The sequence below is a fragment of the Macrotis lagotis genome, chromosome 1 (genome assembly GCF_037893015.1).
Source record: "Macrotis lagotis isolate mMagLag1 chromosome 1, bilby.v1.9.chrom.fasta, whole genome shotgun sequence".
Classification (NCBI taxonomy): Eukaryota; Metazoa; Chordata; class Mammalia; order Peramelemorphia; family Peramelidae; genus Macrotis; species Macrotis lagotis.
In genome coordinates, this window is record NC_133658.1 from 218,683,198 (window position 1) to 218,705,447 (window position 22,250).

The following is a 22,250-nucleotide window of genomic DNA, read 5'->3' on the forward strand; positions in this document are numbered from 1 at the left end:
TGATGCAACATTTCTCATAACATGGGAAATACCATTGCAATTTCTATTCAAAATTATCTTTATTAATTAATCAAAAATAAGTTATTTGTCTTTCTAATAATTACAGGCATTAAACTCACCCAAAGTTGTTAATAATAGTAAAAAACTGTGTTTTGTTTAATAACCAAAATATTAGGTTTCCATATAAAAAGTCTTGTTTCAATGTATCATGTCTATTCAAATATATTTTCCATGTCCATGACAAATGGGTTTCCTGTTTATTCATATTTCAATATGGAAATCTTTAAGATAAAATGAAAATTGTTTCTATGGACTAGCCATAGAATCATAGAATTTGAGAGATGGGAGAAACCTCAGGAACCATATAGTTCGACTAATACATGAAAGAATAACCTTCTATAACAAATCTGACAAGCAGTTACTCAGCTTCTGCTTAAAGACTTCTGCAGAGAAGGAATCATTTATTGTGGCAGCTTATCTAAACCATTGCACTTTTGAACAGCTTGGATTTTTAGGAATTTTTCCTGACATCAAACCTGTTGGTCTTTGCAACTTTTTCAGTTTTTCAATTTTGCATTTATCTTTATTGAACTTCATCTTTTTAAATTCAGTCCAGTTCTTTACATTTTTCAGGATTCTTTTAGATCCTGTTTTCCAATGTATTAAACCTTAAATTTGGCCATAGTTTTTGGTTCTTCCCTTTGGGGAAAAAACAGAACAAGTCCAATCCCCTCATGTCTTCCATGATTACTTTTTTTTTTTTAGGTTAAACCATGCCTAGTTCTTCACAGTCCTCGACCTTGTCATGGACTCAAGGTCTTGCAGTGCTTCGATTGCCCTCTTCCAGATACTCTCTGACTTGTCCTTTGCCAGAACTTAATCCAGTACTTTAAAGAGATCTGATGAAGGCAGAGTAAAGGGACTATCTCTTCCCTGTTCCTGGAAATTATATCTTAATGTATTCTAAGATTGTATTAGTTTTTTTGGTTGTCACATGATGCTGCTGGTTCATATTGCACTCATGTTCTACTATGACCCCAGATCCTTTTCAGAACAACTACTACATATAGTTGTGCCTTCACCATCTTATACTTATAAAGCTGAATTTTTTTATCTTAAAGTATTATACTTTTTATTCTTTTTGAATTTCATCCTATCTCTACCCTTTCAGGATTATTTGGATATCAACTTTCTTGTAGTGTTAGCTGTCCTCCCAGCTTTGTATCTACAAATTTGATTAGTATTCCACTTTTATTCTACTCATTATAGTAGAGAACTAAGTCTAGATCCCTGGACCCTGGCATCTTCCTCTGGAGACTTCTTGCCACGTTGACATCGAAGCATAAACTTTCCACTCTAAACTTGAGTCTGACCATCCAACCAGTTCTGAATTCATCTGATCATATTATTGTTTAATGTATATTTCTCCATCAAGAATGTTATGAGATAATTAGTCAAACTACATAGACTATATCCACAGTAGTCATATCTAGTTTAGAATTCTTATGAGAAAAGGAAATGAAGTTAGTCTTTCCTAAGAAAGCTTTACTTTTTATAATTATTGTTTCTTTTTGTAGATATTCACCAACTATTTAATGAGCTTCCTTAGAATTTGTTCCAGGAACCAAAATAAGCTCTTTTTAAAAATTGGACCTTTGACTTTCTCCAGCCTGTGTTACTGCTCTTATTTTCCTTGATGTTCCAGATATGTCTGAAAGTAGCTCAGCAGTCATGTCTGACAACTCTTTCAGGATCTGAGTGTATAGCTTATATGAGTCAGATAATTTGAATAAATCAAGGGCAGCTAAGTGCTTCCTTATTATTTCCTTATTTTAGGTATCAACTCCCTATTAGGCAAGTGATTAATAAATAGATCTTTACTTCTGTTTGATTTTTAGGGTGACTATTTTTTAAGTTGGGAAACATAGATATTATTTTGTAGATGTAGGCATAGCTTTAAAATTTTCATAAATTCAGTCACTTTATCATTCTTGACCAGGTCATGACTGATTTATTAAGAGAATTTATTTTCTTTATATATTTAATTTATATTGGTTTATTTAAAGGAGTCAGTTTGCCCACCCCTCCACCCCCTCAACATCCAACAAATAAGCAAATTTTAGAAGAAGCTTTTATTATAATACAAATTTGCTTCATTTTTTATTATCACTAAGAAATGTAGCAATTTCATCTTTTAGCTAACATAGAGTACTTTAGTAGATGAAAGTCCAAATGGTTTGAAATAACAGATGTTTCCTATGCTGTTTTTACATCATCACTTTCTGAGTTACAATCTGTGTGACTCTGGGTTAGTACCTTAATCCCATTTGTTTCAATTCCTTGTCTGTAAAATGAACTGGAGAAGAAAATAACAAATCATTATCAAGAAAACCCAAAAGGGAGCTCACAAAAAATTGGACAGGACTAAAAATGACTGAATAATAATAGCAACAAATAGCAATTCCTATACCCAATTCTACATAGGTTTTTCAAATGTAATGCCTTTTATGAAGTTGATATTCTTGCAACAAGTTGAAAATTTTATAGCTCCTCATTCATATTCTTAATGCAAATTCTTATCCAAATTTTGTGAGAAACCATAGTTTTAACTAGTACATATAACTCTGTAATTTGTCCTGAGATGAATTGAGCTCCATCATTGTATTTCCAATATAATTCTTATATCATATTTATTAATAAATCAATTGGTCATTTTGAAAATTTCTCCTCGTTAAGGAATAAGATTGCAAAATAACACCTTCCCCAACTGTCTCAGCATGTTATACATAAGTAATCAAATGAGCATCTCTAACCACAACTGTTGCTGCAATCATTTTTTTCATTGTGAAATAGGAAAATTTCAGTTTCTCATTTAATTAATTAAAAAATATTTTCAGTTACATGAACAATCCTCCTTCCATGTTCTTTGCCAGTGCAACCATTTAAAACTGCTCAACTCACCTTTTGCAGAGTATCATTTTGCTTACATTAGTAGCTGCAGATAGCACCAATATGTCTCCTATTGAACACTAATAGCTCTCTTATTTAATGAAGCCTTTTACATGAACAATTCTATAAGATCACCTTATGTGATATAACTAATCCTTTTGGTGTCACAGATGTGGTCTTTGTGGAAAAAAATTGTTTTTGCTTATTAAAAGCATTTTCTGAGGAAATGTTTTTCTTGCCATCATATTCTACACATATATTTTATCCTACCCTTAAGAAGATTATCTCTGTAATTATTCTAGTATTGTTTTCATTTTATTTTGGCACAAAGATGTGTTTAACTATGTTTGCTTACACACTTCATGTGAAAAATGGAGCAAGCAGTATGAGGATGCAACTCATCCTTGTCATGAACCTAATTGCCAGCAGCAGATCCCACTTATTTGCAGTATTAGGGCAACTATAGCTGAGGCAGGAGGTGATGTGGGAGGATCTACTTCTAGATGTAGGAGAATTTTATCCTGTTCTATAGGGAAGGAAAGATGTTAACACAAAAGCTATGTGTTAATGTGTGTTTGGATAGCATTTATAGCTATAGAATTCTATGAAGGAAACATATGCTTATACACTTCATAAGTTCAAATAAATCAAAATATTGTGTTGTTTGTGCACACCACATTAAATCTGTATTATATTATATTATATTAATTTATTTATTCTGTGGATTTGACTAATTGTGGTAATTCCTTTGTTTCTATGTTTCCTAAAATGAAAACCAAAAAATGGTACATTGGTTATTAATAGTAATTAATTCCTATTAATATTTAATATTTGATTCATCATGTTAGTCTTGATTTGCTGAATTTGATTTTTACTTCTTTAAAAAGGTGTATTTATGTGTGAATTCTATTTTAAAACTTTTGACCATTGTTCTGCATGCCTCATCAGAGTTTACACTGTAGGTTGGAAAACTCTTCCTCATCTCATTAAAGTCTAGTTATAGATAATATGGATCAGTGTTCCTTCAACATATCAGGTGTTTAAAAAAAGGTTTTTTCCCTTTTTTCACTGCAGTAGAGACAAATCAGTACAAGACCAGTGCCATTCAATTGTAGAAGTTTTCATATCCATTTTGGTAGGACTACCATGAAAGGAGAGTGTTTGGTTTAATTTAGAAGATGCCATTAATTTTATGGCCTCATTTGTTAACAGATTATTGTTTTGTTGTTCTTCATCTGAGTTTCCAAGCCAGCAAATGAAAAATGATTCTATTTTCCTTACTTTTCCCAATATCTTCCATGGAGAATCTTTTTAAGGTCTACTTATTATTTTGGTGCCAATATGAAAATCAAGAAGTATTATATATTGTCTTTTTAGGTTTACCATTAACTGATCTTTGTCCATTTCTGGTCTTCTATATACTCAAAAACATCTTTAATGCCATTTCTTGTAAATATGTTATTAGAAACATCACACAGCTTACTTATACCTAACATGCATGTTTCTGTTCCATTTTGGTTTATTGTATGTTTAATTCTTCTTGTTTTCATTATTCTCAGCCCCATAGCATCAGTGAGGAGAATATTGGTTGAATGGGATTTTTTTTTGCACAAAGGAAAAAAAATTCAACTTGTGTGTGTGTGTGTGTGCACACACAGACACACACACACACATGAAAGAAAGACTTTGAGTATCAAGACAGATTGTTCCCTAAGAACTTGAACTGTGTGTAGCTCAGCTAATGCCTGACATTTGCTCTCATCAAAAAGGTATTGATAACAAAATTGCTATACTTCAAGAATATCTTGAAATTAGAGAAGATCTAGAAAGAATTTTTTCCCAATGGGAAAAAAAAGAAGAGGATTTTTGAGTTTCATTTAGAAAGGCAAAAGCAAAGTAGGACATTATAAAAACCTATAAATGGCATGGGTAAGGTGAATATAGACATAATTCACAAATTCCAAAAAAATTGTGGCAAGGGGGAATTCTTTTTTTTTTTATTAGGATTTTGCAAGGCAGTGGGGTTAAGTGGCTTGCCCATGGCTGCACAACTAGGTAATTATTAAGTGTCTGAGGCTGGATTTGAATTCAGGTACTCCTGACTCCAGGGCCAGTGCTCTATCCACTGCGCCACCTAGCCGCCCCAAGGAGGAATTCTTTTTAAAAAAATTCAAATGATAGAAATTTACAAATGCAGGAAAGTGATGCTTGACACTACAAAGTATAAACTTTATACAACTCATACTACTTCTTCTGTCCCTCATCCTGAAATGGTAAATAGGTAAGGAGGGTGACCTACTGTGCCACATCTAAAACTATTATAAAGCAGGAATCATCAAAACTGTTTAGAAAATCAGTGGAACAGGTTAGGTGCAAAAGAAACAGTAGTAAATGACTGTAGTAATTTATTGTTTGATAAACCCAAAGACTCTAACTTCTGAAATAAGAACTCACTACTTGACAAAAACAGAAAATAGTATGATAGAAACTCTGCATAGACCAAATCTGAAGACTCACCTTACAACCATTGGTTTGCTTAATATGATAAAAAAGGAAAATGATAAATGAAGGGGGTGATGTGGGAAAAACTGGGACATTAATGCACTGTTGGTGAAGTTGTGAAACTATCCAACCATTCTGCAGAGCAATTTGGAACTGTGCCCAAAGTACTATAAAATTGTGCATATATCCTTTAAGCCAGCAATACCACTACTAGGTCTGTATCTCAGAGAGATCATAAAAAGAAGGAAATATATATATATATATATATATATATATATATATATATATACATATACATATATATACATATATATATATGAAAATATTTATGGCAACTCTTTTTTGTGATTATATGGAAATTGAGGGGATTCCCATCAACTGGGGAATGGCTTAACAAATTGCGATATATGAGTGGGATGGAATACTACTGTTTTGTAAGAAATAGTGAGCAGGCAGATTTTAGAAAAACCTGGAAAGTCTTATACAAACTGATACTGAGTGAAGTCAGAAGAACCAGGAGGATGTTGTGACCATTAGCAACAACATGTATGTAACTATGATAGACTTAGAACCTTTCAGTAGTTCAATGAGCTAAGATAATTTTTTTTTCATTTGAGGACTCTTTTTGAGAATGTTATTTTATTTTTTCAATTACATGAAAAGATAGTTTTCAAAATTCTTCTTTTTGCAAGATTTTGTGTTTAAATTTTTGTACCCCCCTCCTTTTCCTACCCCGTCTCATGACAGTGAGTATAATTTATTATTATATATAATTATACATGCACAATCATGTTTAACATATTTCCATATTAGTCATGTTGGGAAAGAAGAATCAAATCTTAAAGGAGGGAAAAACCATGAAAAAAGAAAACATAAAGCAAATTTTAAAAAGTGAATGTAGTAGACTTTGATCTGCATTCAGACTCCCTAGTTTTTTCTCTGAATATGGATAATATTTGCCATCACAAGTCTTTTAGAATTGTTCTTGATCATTGAATCACTGAGAGGAGCTAAGTTCATCATACTTGATCATTACATAATAAGCAAAGACAATTCTGAAAGAGTTATGATGGAAATGCCATCTACATCTGGAGGAAAAACTATGAAATCTGAATGCAGAATAAAGCATATTTTTTTCAATTCTTAAAATTTGTTTTGTGTTTTTTTCTTTCTCAAGGCTTTTTTTCCTTTTATTCTGATTGTTCTTTTGCAACATGACATGGGAAATATGTTAAACATGATTATACATATATTAATCTATAGTAAATTGCTGTCATGAGGAGGGGGAGGGAAAGGAACTCAAAAATTTACAAAAAAGATGTATATTAAAACTAGCTTTACATGTAATTGGAAAAAATAAAATTAAAATTAAAAAATATAAATGAAGGGCGGATAGGTGGCGTAGTGGATAAAGCACCAGCCCTGGAGTCAGGAGTACCTGCGTTCAAATCCAGTCTCAGACACTTAATAATTACCTAGCTGTGTGGCCTTAGGCAAGCCACTTAGCCCCATTTGCCTTGCAAAAAAACATATATATATATATACATACATACATACATGTATATATATATATATGACTTTTAAAAAGTTTGATACATTTTTATGACCACCTTGTAAATATCTAAGAAGTGCATATATTTATAGAGTGTTTTAGCAAATAGATAATGGATTTTAACTAGATTGTAGATTTTACCTATTTTGAGAATTTCAGCAAATTCTATCACCTACTTCTACTAAAGTGAAAACAAAAGACTGTCCTTTTAAAGACTTACCAGGTAATGACAGAAGTTTAATCCAACTGACCTAATCAATATTAATATGTGACCTGAAGGATAAAAATTGTGAATCACTTGGAATTTTTTATTTTCTATTCTATCATTCCTTTGATCAATGACTATAGTAAAAGTAATTTTTAAAATTCTTCCCCCTATATTTGCTAGGAATTGTTGTTTATGGGACTTTTCCTTCTTTTCTAGGTTTTCATCTCTGTGAACTGCTTAAGCACAGATTTCTCCTCTCAGAAGGGTGTGAAGGGGCTGCCCCTTAACATTCAAATTGATACATACAGCTATAATAACCGAAGCAACAAGCCTGTTCACAGGGCCTACTGTCAGATCAAAGTCTTCTGTGATAAGGTAAGATCAGGTGTGAGCCAATTTAAGAGAATCTCTAGAGCTGCTTTTTGAAATCAAGCAACGTCTAACGTAGAACATGTTATAGGTTCTCAATGAGTATTTTCCATTTGATTTTATATTAGTATTAGTTTGCTTCAACGACCTCAAGATATTGATCAAGAATAGTCTAAGAGGTACAATCATCTGGCTAAATGCTCTCAAATTTGCTTTCATCAAATTCTAAAATTACAAGGCATTTTGCCAGTTCCCTTATGATAAAAAAATCTCCTTATATAAGATTTTCAGAGGATAAAAGATTGATCAGATTGATATCCAGCCCATAAAGACTTACATTTCTGAAAGAAATTCAAGCGACCAAGAGCCATATGAAAAGATGTTCATAATTGTTATTGGGGGATGTATCAACTGCATTCTCATTCCTCAGAGAATTATTTTGTTTTGTAACTCATATAACACGATTATTATTTTATTTTTCAATGGACCTGTACATTCATCTAGATAAGGACTCCATAGTGATAAAATTCCCTCTGTTAATGTAGATCATCACCTGCTCTCTGGCTTACAGGTTTAAAGAATTACCGGGAATACCAAGAAGCCAAGGGCTGTTGCCAGGACCACATCCCCCTAAATATCAAAGGTGGGACTTTGACCTCAGTTCTACTGGACTCTGAGGGCAGCTTTCTTTTCTCATTGCCATGCTGTTTCTTATAATTATATGATATGGCATATGAATCATATGAATACATTCTCTAATCATAATATCTATTTATTTGTATATGTTCAGTCATTCATTCTTGTCTGACTCTCATGGCCCCATGACCACACTGTCCATGGGATTTTCTTGTTAAAGATATTGCAGTGGTTTGCCATTTCCTTCTCCAGTGGGTTAAGGCTAATAGAAATTAAGTGACTTGCCCAGTCATGCATATCTACTAAATGTCTGAGGCTGATTTGAACTCAGGTCTTCCTAACTGCAGAAGCAGCCACCTTACTGCCCCAATTTTTTTATTTAGCAGAGGGTAAACTTTGAGGGATAAACTCCCCATTTTCCAATCCAATCCAAGGCCAATCTATTTTCCTCACCTCTGCCAAAACCCATTTCCTAAAGTGTAAGTCTGACTCTATTCAGTGAACTCCAGGGGCCTTACCCTCTCTGTTGGCATTTCCATCTCCGCTCCCACCTGTCCCAGCTCCTCCTTACACAACTCCTGGGCACACACTACCCTCAAGGTCCTCTCTGGGGGCTGTTTTGTGGGATGTCCTCAGTTTCTCTTGGTCTCTGCATCCTCTACCTCCTGGAATGTTTCCTCCAAGACTCCCCTCCTCTATTAAATTCTTCTGAAGATCCTGCAGCTGCTCATGGCCAGCCTCCCCAAGGTTTCTTGTAAAGACTTATGTTGTCTTCTCTATCTAACCAAAAGGTTCTTGATAGAATAGTTACCATTTTTTCTTTATGGCTCCAGAACCTGACACATGTCCTGTCTCTGAGAGGTGCTAAGAACTGCTCAAATGAGTGGTTGAAATGAACAGACCAAGAAAATGGAAGTGTCATTATTTTTCTAAGATGATTCCTAAATGAGTGGTAGTACAAACTTTGGAAAGCATTTTTGTTCATTATGGATGTCATTCTGAGGAGATGAGGGTAATGATTCTGGAATGCATAAAAGTATCCTAACCATCCATAGTAGGATCGACTTGGGACCACCGACATGATTTTGTTGCATCCTTACTGTTTTCCAACTCATTTGTTTATTTTAATCACCTGTAATGAGAACTCAATAATATACCAAATCATGAAAAACATTACAGATGTTTAGCTGACAATTATTTTAGTTATGAAGAAAGCTGCAGACAATTTTACAAGTAGGAAAATGGGTGGCTTGCTTCTAGTCATGCCTATGGATAGTGTCCCTGGGATTTTCTGTTACAAATGCTAATTTAAAAGATTTAAATCAAAACTTGATTTAATTTTTTTGTGTTCCATTTTCCCCAAAGAGTACAAAGTACCTTTCTAAAAACCATTTTTTCTTCTTTCCCATCTCTCATGGAAAACTAGTCCCATTTCTATCTGGTTACATTTTCTATGCTCTAGAATTTCTTTTCTCAATGTTAGCACATGCAGAATTTGAAAATATTCTCTGTAGTTCTACAGATATCTTTCTGGTTTCTTTGTACTCTGGTTTTAGCTCTGTCTAATGTCTCATTCCAATTCTAAAATTCTGTGTTAGTTTTCTAAACTGTGGAATGAAGAATTTGAATGAGATAACATCTAAGGACCTTTCCTAAAGTTCTAAATTGGTGGCATTATAATAAAATATCTGCGCCAGCAGCCAAAGGTCATCTAGTACAACCCATATCTAAGCAGGAATCCTATCTTAAAGCATCCCTGATAAGAATTCCAGGAGTGGGGAGTTTGTTACTTCTTGAGGCAGTCCATTCTACTAAGTGTATTGCTGGGCACTCACCCACTTACCATATAAGAGGAAGGAGACTTTGGTTTGAAACTAAAAAAATCACTCAAGTTCAATAATAGCTTCTTACAGACACAGTCTAAAAGATTTTGAGAAATTTTTTCTAGTGGTTTCTCTATTTTATCACATTTATAGAAATCCCTTATCTTTTCCCCATTTTACAAGATATTTGTTCCAGAACTCCAATAATTAAATACAGATTTACTTACATTTGAATTTTCACTATCCTTAATCTTCTCTTTAACAGTTAACATATTTATTAACATGGCATCTAGTTGGCATGTGACCAACTTTTTTTTTAAAGTTGAGAACAACTGTTGGGTCATTTTGATAGTTTTTTTAAAAGGTTTTTGCAAGGCAAATGAGGTTAAGTGGCTTGCCCAAGGCCACACAGTTACATAATTATTAAATGTCTGAGGCCAGATTTGAACTCAGGTACTCCTGACTCCAGGGCCAGTGCTCTATATCCACCGTGGAGTTTGATAGTTTTTTTTTGTTTGTTCTTTAGTTTTTTTGAGGCAAATGGGGTTAAGTGACTTGCCCAAGGCCACACAGCTAGGTAATTAAGTGTCTGAGACCGGATTTGAACCCAGGTACTCCTGACTCCAGGGCTGGTGCTTTATCCACTGCACCATCTAGCTGCCCCTCCAGTTTGATAGTTTTTAATGAAGCTAATTACTTTAGGAAAATTTATCTAAAGAAAAAGAAGAAATAAATTTGAAATTCACAAGATCTTTTTTGAAAAAGGAAACTTGAGTTCCTTTAAATTGCTTATTTTTTTCAGACCTTTTCAATGCATCGATCAGTTTAATTTTTTATCTCTCCTTTTAAAAATAGTATTTGTTCAAAAAAAGCTGTGGAGTTTGAATGTAAAGCAAAGCATACTATATTCACTGTTTTATATTTTTTGTTTTTTCTTTCTTTCTCATTTTTTCCTCTTAGTTCCAATTCCTCTTTTACAGCATGACTATTAGGGAAAGATGCTGAACATGATGGTATCTGTACAACTTTTACCAGATTGTTAGGTACCATGGGGAGAAGGGAGAAGAGGGAAGGGTAGTAGAAAAATGTGGAACTCATAGCTTTGCAAATGGATGAATGTTGAAAACTACTTTTGCATGTAATTGGAAAAATTTAAAATAAAAAAACAACAAATTAAAAATAGTATTTGTTATATGGAATTTCCAGTCATGTAAAAAAAACAAAAATAGAAGTTAAAAATAAGGTTATTTAAAAATAAATTATAGGTGCAGCTAGATGGCACAGTGTATTGAGTACCAGCCTAGGTCAGGAGGACCTGAGTTTAAATCTGTCCCTTAGAAAATATAATTCTACTTTAAAAAATAAACCTAATTGAAATTCTTTCACCTCAACATCTAGCATTTGAGGCCATCTCTGGGTAAGACATAGTAGTCACTTTTTTCCTCAAAGACCAATTCCTTTTTAGATTCCTGGTCATAATCTTATACAGAATGATAATCCCCCTCATTGTTTTCTCCACCTTTTCCATTTGTTTTTAGGGGAGAAAAGGCTCCAGTAGTTTTCTGTTTTCTATCATGAACTTTTGTCTCGTTTATGATATTCTTCTGGAACTCATTGCCTCCTTTTAGTTATGTGATTTTAAATATGCCCCTCTTAGTAAAACAGTATATATCAATCACAATATCACTTCTGCTAAACCCATCCTTACTGTACAAATGCTTTCTCACTTGACTTTTCTCTTTTTTGTTTGTGGATATTCTCAGAAGAATATAACTTCTTTTTTAATATCAAACAACTAATTATATACTTAACATTAAATATAATTAAAAACTACTATTTACATTTAAATTAATTTTCACATATAGCATACTTTAATATGTTTTCCCTCTAAGACCTTATCAGCATTCTTTGTCCATTCATTTTATTTGCTATTTCATTCACTTTCCTTGGTGATTATAATATATGTTCTATTCTTCTGGTCCTATTTTTTCCATTTTGCATTACTTTATCTTTTCAGATTTCTTTTGGATTTATCATACTTGTTGATTTTATTTAGTATTTATTTAGTATTTTAGTATTTTTATTTAGTATTATTATTTAGTAGTTAGTATTTTATTTAGTATTCCATTATACAGATATACCACAGTTTACTTAACCATTCACTTATTGATGAACATATTTGGGATGCCTCCAGCTTTTTGAAAATCAAAATGATTTTGCCTAAAAGTCTTGAAGAGATAGTTTTTTTTATTTGTTTTTAACCATCTTATTTTAATATTGCCAATAGGTGCATTATCACAATAAATTATTTTGTCTAGGGCATAACTATTACTATAACTCTTACTGTATACTGTCAGATCGCCACATATTTTCTTGATGTTATTCCACTACCTTATTTATCTAATTTGTTCCTTTTAAAGAAAAATCTGCATATTGTAATTATAAGTCATATCATACCAGGCCTCAGTGATTCTTGCAAAGTCACTGTATTAAGATCTTTTGGAGAACCTTTAATGGTAAGAAAGTGAACAAATGTTCTTTGCAGTGATTGAACTATATTAGAGAGTCATATTTGGTGCTGGGTATCACTCTTTAGAAGAGTTATTCTAGAAAACTTCAAGGGATTAAGGAAGATACCCAGGATGATGAAGGATCTAAAAATGTTATAGAATTGAGGAAATTGGGATGGTTTAGTTTGGAGAAAAAGATTAGAACTGGAAGTGAGGAGGCATCAAAAGAAGACCAAGTAAAGAAATATATAACTGTCTTCAAAATTTGATGAGTTCTCATGTAGAAGGGGTTGTATCTGTTCTGGGTTTAGGATCATAGAAGTTGGAAATAGAAATGATTATCTGGTTTGACCCCTTCATTTTAATGATTAAGAAGCCAAATTGTACTCAGAGAGAGAAATCAAAATCCTTGGGTTACTAGATGGCAGATTTCAGATCAATATAAATGGTTTCAAAATTTCTAATTTTTGCTTGATGTGATCAGAATTGGAAGTTCTACTGTTGATCAGATGCATCTTTTTTATAAACAAATTTGAAAGCTATTGGACTATTTTCATGTGAAATAAATCAATTTTAAGGTTAAGCTCTCCAATGAATATGGCTATTCTGTCATGAATAGGTCACATTTCTTATCTCCAAAGAAGAAATTTTATTTTCTTTTATTAAAAATAAAAGTTAAACCCTTTTAAAAAATAATTGGGTTGGGGCGGCTAGGTGGCATAGTGGATAAAGCACCACCCCTGGAGTCAGGAGTACCTGGGTTCAAATCCGGTCTCAGACACTTAATAATTACCTAGCTGTGTGGCCTTGGGCAAGCCACTTAACCCCATTTGCCTTGCAAAAAAAACCCTAAAAAAACAAAACAAAAAAATAATTGGGTTGAAAATAAAACCTTTTATTTTTCTCCTATAGGGAGCTGAACGGAAGATCAGGGATGAAGAGCGAAAACAAAGCAAAAGAAAAGGCAAGTGTACTGACCCCAGCTCCCAGTTGAATGCCTGTAAGTAGAAACGGTTCCACTAAGAGTTTAAGACTTCATTTCTCATGCAGAACTGTGACTACAGTTATCAGCCCCTAAAAAACAAATGATAATGGTGATTTTATTGGTCCAGAAACAAGAGTGTTATTGTAAAATGCTTCCCTTGCCAGATAAGGAAACTGAGTTATACACATCAGCAATTTGACTGGGAAACACAGAAAGGATACACACATACATACATACATATGTGCATGTGTGTATAATCTTTTCCAATATATGGACATGTTATTTTTTAAACTAATTTTGAAAATTTCTTAACTCTTAATGCAAATTTTAATGTGCTGACACCTGTAGGTTCCACAGATGTTCTGCTTGGGCATTTCAATAGTGATAATAATGATAATAATATGATTAGCTCACCTTTATGTAGCATTTTAATGTTTCGCAAAACACTTTTCTCACAACAATACTTCTAGATATGATGCATGTGCTATTATCCCATTTCCAAAATGAAACAATTGAAGCACAAAGAGCTTAGATGACTTGCCCAGGATTACAACATTAATGTCAGTGCTCAAATTTAGGTATCCTGACTCTAAGCCCAATGTTCTTTTTACAAGTCAATCTGTAAATAAGCATTTATTATTTGTCTACTGCATACTAGGACGCTATTTTAAGTTGAGTATTGGAGACACATAATTAAAAGCAAAAGATAGTGTCTACCCTCGAAGAGCTCCCAATCTGATGGGGGAGACAATGTACCAACAGGTATGTATGAACACATTATATAGAGAATAAGTAGGAGATAATCAACACAGGGCACTGGGAGTGAGATGGATTGGGAAAGGTTTCCTGGAGAAGAGGGCAGTAGGTAGAGATGAGGAAGGAGAATATGCTAGGCATGGGAGATAACCAAAGAACATGCCTAGAGCTAACAGATGAAGTATCTTGTTTGGAGAAGATCAGTGAGGCCAACATCACTGGATCAAATAGTATGTGGGAAGGAGCTGGTATTAGGTATAAGAAGACTAGAAAGGTAGTCGGTGCTAGGTTATAAAGGGCGTGAATGCCAAATAAAGGATTTTGTGTTTCCTGAAGATGAAAGGGAGCCACTGAAGAGGGTGTGAGGGTAACATGGTTGGACTGCACTTTACAAAAAATCACTTTGATAGCTTTATGGAGGATGGACTTGAGTGGTACTGCTTTCTTGGGAAAGCAGAACAAACAGTAGGCTATTAGAGTGCTTCAGGATTGAGGGTGGTGGCAGTTTTAGAGGAGACTAGGGGACATATCTGAGAGATGTTGCAAAGGTAGCAATAGACTGGATATAAGGTGTGAGAAAGAATGGGGAATTGAAAGTGACACCTAAGTTATGAGCCTGGAAGACTAGAAGTGCCTTCAATGGTAATGGGGAGGGGGGTGCAGTCAGGTGGTGCAGTGGATGGAACATTGACCCTGGAATCAGGAGGACCTGGCTTAAAATTTGGTCTCATTCACTTGATACTTACTAGCTCTGTGATCTTGGGTAAGTTACTTAACTCCATTTCCTTGCCAAAAAAATAGTAATAGGGAAGTTTGGAAAATGGGAAGGTTTTGGGGAAAAGATAATGAGTTCAGTTTTGGAAATGTTAGGCAACTGAAGATGTGAGCTGGGAGTAGCAAAGAGGTTGGGGGGAATAAATAGATTTGAGAATTATCAACATAGGGATGAATCCATAATGAGATCATCAAATGAGGTAATATAGCAGGAGAAAAGAGGATAGAGTTTTGTGGGCCTGCCATGGGTAGGAGGCATGAACTGAATGAAGAGGAGAGTCGTGTCCTGAAAACTTAAGAGATAAGAGAATATCAAAGAGAAGAGTGTGATCTATGGTGTCAAAGACTGCATAGAGATCAAGAAGGATGAGGATTGAGAAAATTCCAGTGGACTTGGCAGTTGAGAGATCTTTGATAACTTTGGAGAGTTTTGGCTAAAGGATGGAATCAGAAGCCAGACTGTAGAGTTGAGAGGAGAGAAATAGAGGGCCTTCTCAGGTTAGAAGAGATAATTGACATTAGATTACAGGGATGGAAATATCAATATGGGGATTTTTTGAGAATGGAGGAGACGTATGTTAGTGGGTAGTAGAAAAAGAATCAGTAAACAGGAAGAGATTGAAAAGAGTGAGGATGACAGAGGAGTAATATCTTGGTGGAGATGGGATGGAATTGAATCCCTTTTGCAAGAAGTAGGGCCACCTTTGTGTGTGTGTGTGTGTGTGTGTGTGTGTGTGTGTGTGTGTGTGTGTGTGAGAGAGAGAGAGAGAGAGAGAGAGAGAGAGAGAGAGAGAGAGAGACGAGTGAAGGATATAGTGACAGAAGACTTCTGAGTGACATGAGATGAGGAAGAGAGGAGAAGAGGGAGCTCTAGGTGAATGTACACAATTTTTTTTAGTAAAATATGAGGCAAGGGTCTCAGCTGCAAAGATAGGGGCTAGCTATGAGAGGGCTGAAGAGGGATGCAAAAATTTGGAAGAACTTCTTTGGAGTGGGGAATGATATATCATGCTTTCTCTTCTGTTTGTTTTATGTACCTAATTTTCATTTTCACACAACTTTTTGACTATGGGAAAGAGAGAGAACCATTGCTAATCCCTAGCTGCTGTTTTTCATGCCAGGATATGTGCTTTTAAACATTTTTATTTTGAACAAGCTACCTGAATCAACAAACATATTAGTCAAGATTTTCTTATTGCCACCCTTCAAAGAAGTTCCTGATTACCCCTTTAGAGAACAGTTGTGTATCTGGCTAAGATTTTAGGGATAGTCTATGTGTAACATTTTTGAAGCATAAAGAAAAAGTTGTTTGCTCTCTTTTGCATTTGGTGTGTTATGAAGGTGAAGAATAGTAGGGAAGTTGAGTTTAAAGGCTTTTTCTGTCTTATTTTCAGATATTTGTAACAAGTATTGACATATCTTTCAAATTAGAACTAAGAACAGTTCTCTTTTGTTGTTTCTACTGTTATTTTTTTGTTTTTTGTTTTTTTGTTTTTGTTTTTGCAAGGCAAATGGGGTTAAGTGGCTTGCCCAAGGCCACACAGCTAGGTAATTATTAAGACTGGATTTGAACTCAGGTACTCCTGACTCCAAGGCCGGTGCTTTATCCACTGTGCCACCTAGCCGCCTCTCTACTGTTATTTTTGTCTTAACTTTAATGAAAGTTACATTTTTTAATTTAGATTTTGGATAACCACATTCCTTTATATACAAATTTGTCTTAGTCCTCAAAATTGAAAACTATGCCACAAGTTAAATATGAAAAGCACTATAATATATCTTATTTTTCTTAAAAATGATATGGAATATTATACAACATATAGCCTGTTACCAATTTTTCCATTAAAATTTTTTCCTCCATCTATTATCTTTCAGGTCTTGATGTTAAAGTGCCTCTGCTTCCATCTCACAAAAGAATGGACATCACAGTTTTTAAGCCCTTTATTGATCTTGATACTCAGCCTGTTCTCTTTATCCCTGATGTGCACTTTGCCAATCTTCAACGAGGTGCTCATGTAGGTGACAAATCTTTTAGGTGTTTTAGAATATTGTTTGATTCTGTTATTTGTGTTTTCGGTATTATTATATATGGGCATTCAGTAAAATCAAACTAAAAAGTATTTGACTATCTTTTAAGAGTTAACTCTTCAGAATAATACATGGAAATAATGACATACTCAAAGATACTAATATATCTTAGAAATTCAGAATGTATCTCACTTAATTTTAGTGTTTAAATTTGGATTCTTGTTTTATGTCCAACTTATTTTAAAAGATTATATATCATTATATTGGATCTCTAATTAAATGGATGGAAAAGAATGCAAATAGTGGAGAGGTCCACAAGCACATGTACCTCTCTTGGTGACTGAAATTTGGTAACATTTTATCAGAAATCCAAAACTATTTATATTTTTGACTTAATAAAACACTGTTTAAAATGCTTATATTGAGTATATTTTAAGTAATTCTGTTTTGTTCTTTCCTAAAGGTTCTACCTATTGCCTCAGAAGAACTAGAAGGTGAAGGGTAAGCCTTGTATTAAGTATTAAGATTATATGCTTTAGTGCTAGATGGTATCATTGAAATTATTTAGTTTAGTCCCCTCATTTTATAGATAAGGACATTGGGTCCCAAAGTACTCAAATCTTTTGACCCCCAAATTCAATGCTCTTTCTACTTCCCATGCCAGCTTTATATCCTGGCTTTTTGAGTTCATACTATCTTAGATTCAGAGTAATATAGATATCCAAGGTGATCATCTTTCTCTTTTAGTAGGGCAGACATTTTTTTAAACTATCTAATTATAAGTATATAAACTTCAGGACATATTATTCATATAAACTTGTTTTTCCTCAGATATGATAGAATTGGTTATTTTTAACCAGAATTTTTATATCAAGTATCCCAAGTATTCTCCATTCCTGCAATGACTAATCTCTAAGAAAAACTGAGGAACCAGAAACTTTTGACCACACCACTTATTGCTGGATGATCAATAGTTTCTGATTCTGTGAAGGCAATAGTCTCAATCATTTTGGAATTGTTCCCTTTCTCCTGGTCTTTCCCTTCCCCTCACCACTCAAAGTTCAACTTGTGAACTTGGGCTTAACTTTTTCCATTTGTCCCTTGCCAGCCTACTCAAAGATCCCAGTTTTAATGCCCATTTGAATAGCACTTTTTAGAAAAAAACAAACATAGTAAGTATACAGTTAAAACATTTAAATAGTTCTGGGGGGAAATGAAAGCTGATAACAAATTACTATACAAATGCATAAAAAGTTTTTAGTAATCTTTAAAATTATTGTGAAGAGTATGCTATCTTTATCTCTACTTTTAATAATTTGACTTCTGGAATAACAGCAAGTACACAGATGGACTAGAACATTAGATTTTTCTCTGTACTTTTAAAAATCTATTTTTTTTGACAGAAAATATGGTATTAGGGGTAGAGGTACAGTAGAAAGGTATTCTTAATATTTATTACTTGTCTCTATGGTACTTTTTTCCTCTTTCCTTTCATTGCTACACTTTTTTTCCAATGAATAGTCTATTATCTAAAACTTTTATTCTTCAATACTCCTCTCCTTACTACCCTTCATTCTTTTTCAATAGACATTAAAGTAACCAAATAGCTTTTTATTTGTAAAATAGTATTACTCTTTCTTATTCCTATTTCTTCTTAATATCTTTGCAACATTCAACAGTGCTGACTGCCCTCTTCTTCTTCAACTCCCTTTCTTGGCTTTTACAATGCATATTATTCAGGTTTTCCTCTTTTTTCTCAAACCTTGTTTCCTTTACTGGTACTTCTTTCTCATATTCCATAAATATGGGATGTTCCCTACTCTTTATAATAGAAAGGACAGTAAATTAAAAGCCATATGATGTGGTTGAATTTCCATTCATGAAGCTAATTAACTGTGTAGCTTCATTAAAATAAGTTGGACATAAAACAAGAATCCAAATTTAAACACTAAAATTAAATGAGATACATTCTGGATTTCTAAGTTGCTTCATCTTTCTGAGTTTGTTTGCTCATATAAAATATAAAGGATTTGAACTGGATGGACTCTAAGGTCACTTTGGGTTCACACATTTTATGGTTGGTTCCCTCAGAGAGCTCATCTCCTATGACTTCAACTATCTTTCCATTTCTCTCTTTCTCCTTATCCACTCATTCTTTCCCTGGTACCTGCAATAACATTCAAGTCTCCTTGAGCTTTTACAACTTCAATATATCTGTCATTGCTACAACTATCATCCCAAGTTGTTCTTCCAACTATTGGCAAAACTCTTTAAAACATTTATCTTTACTCATTGCCTTTACTTTCTCTCAATTTTTTCTAAACACTCTATATTCTAACTTCCAACAATATCACCCAACTGAAACAGCCCTTTTCAGTCATTTATGATCTGTTAATTGCCAAATCTTATAGCATTATCCATCTTTGTCTTTTTTGACATATCTACAAGTTTTGGACATGATAGTACCTTGATGTCAAACTAGAGGAGGGACCTCAAATGTGTACACAAGTATCTATGCAGGCTGCATAGTGACTTTAAAATGTAACAATATCCATGTTTTCATATATTTTTATTTGTAGTGTTACTAATTTCATTTTATTCTAGTTCAAGCCTCACTCGGGAATGTTGTGAGCTGGCCTCTATGCAGCTCTGCTTTGGACAACCCTCTCCCTTAAACTTTTCTCTCTGGGTTTTGTGAGGTTATTTTTTTCTTGGCTCTTCTGCCCTCTTATTGCTCCTTCTCTGGATCATCATCTACACCATAAATTCTAGCTGTGGGTATACTGGCTCTGTTCTTCTCTTTGCTCTCTATATTCTCTTTTTTTTTCAGGTTTTTGCAAGGCAAATGGGGTTAAGTGGCTTGCCCAAGGCCATACAGCTAGGTAATTAGTAAGTGTTTGAGACCGGATTTGAACCCAAGTACTCCTGACTCCAGGGCCAGTGCTTTATCCACTGCACCACCTAGCTGCCTCTATATTCTCTTACTTGATGACCTTATTAACTCATATGTTTAAATCATCCCTTTGCTATCAGATTCATATGTTCAACCCTTTTCTCCTGAGCTCCAGCCTCTCCTTGAAACTGTCTGTGGGACATTCCAAAGTAGATATCTCAAACTCTAAGGTATCTAAAACTCTCCCCCTCCAAACATACAAATTCTAAGGTATCTAAAACTCCTTCCCCCCCCCAAACATACTGAGCTTTTCTATTTCTGTGAGGGCTGAGTCATCCTTCTAGTCACTCAGTTTAAACTTTCAAAATCTATTCCCTTCTCCATTCACACAGCCCCCACTCTGGTTCAGGCTGTCATCACCTCTTTCTTGAAATTTCAGTATTCTCATCTGCTTCAAGTTTCTCCTGTCTCCAATTCAACTTTCACTCAAGTGCCAAATTGATTTTCCTAAAGTACAAATCTGACTGTGTCACTTCCCTACACCATAAACTTCAGTGATTCTCTGTCATCTGAATGTTCTCAGCTCCCACAGTCCTGAGAAGAGCTTGGCATATAGAAGCATGCTATCACTAGGTTTACCAATTTTGAGTAAGATGGTGCTCTAGGAGTCATTTTATACATCAGGGAACTAATATACAAAAATACATAAAATGTAATTCTTTCCTATAAAGAATTTAGACTTGGATGCCCTGCTGTTACTTCAATCTTTTCCTTAAAATAAAACTTTATCTTCTATCCCAAACTAGCACCTGATTACCCGATGATATCATAGACCGATAGAATGTTAGAGTTGAAAGAGGCAGAGATAATTTAAGCAATCTCATTTTATTGGTGAGGAAACTGAGGTCCAGAGTGGTTATATGATTTCAGTTATCCTATATTTAATGCTAGAAGGGAACTTAGATATAATCTAATCCAACCACCTTGTTTTACATATGGTAAAACTGAGTCTCAGGGAGATAAAGTAATGTGCTGGTAGTCTTACAGGTGATAAATTTGAATCATAATTTGAACCCATTTCTTTGGTGATTCTAGATCAAATGCCCTTTCTTTTCTTCTGAAAAAGTTTTACCAATGCCTTTCACTTTTTACAGTGCCATCAATTCCTGATTACCACCCTTAACCCCTGCACTGAACTCTCCCTTTTAAGAAAGAAAAACACTTATACAACTGCCTGGCAAAACACCTGCCCTGATGGCGTATGCATTTGGCTCCTGTAGTCATGTGCCTCTCTGTGGCAAGAAGGGAAGTACGTTTCCTCTAGACCCACATGCTCATGCCCAAAGTCAAATAGCTATTAAATAGCAAACTCAAAACTTTAGTCATCTCTGACTCCTTCCTTTTCACTATTTATACCTAATCATTTGTCATATTGTAACAGTTCTGCCTTCACCACATCCCTCACCTCCCTTCCTTTCCTTTTGCTGCCATTTTAGTTTAGGCCTTAGCACATCACCTAATAGCTCCCCAATGGATGTTCTATTTTTCTTCTTGCCTTGGATACTCTGATGACTACTCTTTTTTGAAAATCTTCATTGGCTCTCCATTATGAGGTTCTTTATAGTCTGGTCTCTTAGAGATGGAAGAGACTGTAGAGACTCCCATTTTATAGCTGAAGAAATTGAGCTCCAGAGAAGCTAAATGACTTGTCCAAGGTCATCCAGGAGGTAGTAGTACACAGTCCAACTCTTTCCACCATATTACATCACTGCAAGGATCTGTTGCTAGTTCTGTTTGAACCTTCTGCTCCAGGAATGCTGAGTCACTCGCTTCTGCCAGAGCACATGGCATATTAGCCCCTCTTTGTGCCCTTTCCTCCCCAGAATGTCTGTCCTCATGGGCAAGTGTCCATCCTTCAAAATTCAACTGAAATCCTACTTTCCTTGAGAAATCTCCTCTGACCATTCCACATAGAAGTGATCTATCCCTTTTAAGGAAGTCAAGATTTTGTGGTAATAAGGAGCATTGGACTCATAGTCAAGATATTGAGGATCTAGCCTCAGCAGTGCCACTAAACAATTAGTTGAGTCTGGGTTCTCTGGCCTCAGTTTTCTCATCTGTAAAATAAAAGGTTGGACTAGATTCATCTGAGTTAGAGCTATAAGAAGCCTTACAATCTCTTCCAGATCTAAATTTCTATTATTGTGTTAATATTTTTCTATACAACTCATTTGTACTAATTTAGTCTCTGATATTGGTTACCTT

The 22,250-nt window shown here is 34.4% G+C and overlaps 1 protein-coding gene across 4 annotated transcripts in view; it reads left to right on the forward strand.

Annotated features, from left to right (window-relative positions):
* The window catches only part of GRHL1 (grainyhead like transcription factor 1), an 87,108-nt gene that overhangs the window by 48,237 nt on the left and 16,621 nt on the right, over positions 1-22,250 (forward strand). For 2 of the 4 annotated variants that reach the window (XM_074209652.1, XM_074209651.1), the window contains exons 9-12: positions 7,428-7,586; positions 13,462-13,513; positions 16,940-17,079; positions 17,556-17,593. In XM_074209652.1, coding sequence (XP_074065753.1) covers positions 7,428-7,586; positions 13,462-13,513; positions 16,940-17,079; positions 17,556-17,593 — 389 coding nt within the window. Of the gene's footprint in view, positions 1-7,427; positions 7,587-13,461; positions 13,550-16,939; positions 17,080-17,555; positions 17,594-22,250 lie in introns of all 4 variants that reach the window. The other 2 variants (XM_074209649.1, XM_074209650.1) reach the window with 1 other exon arrangement.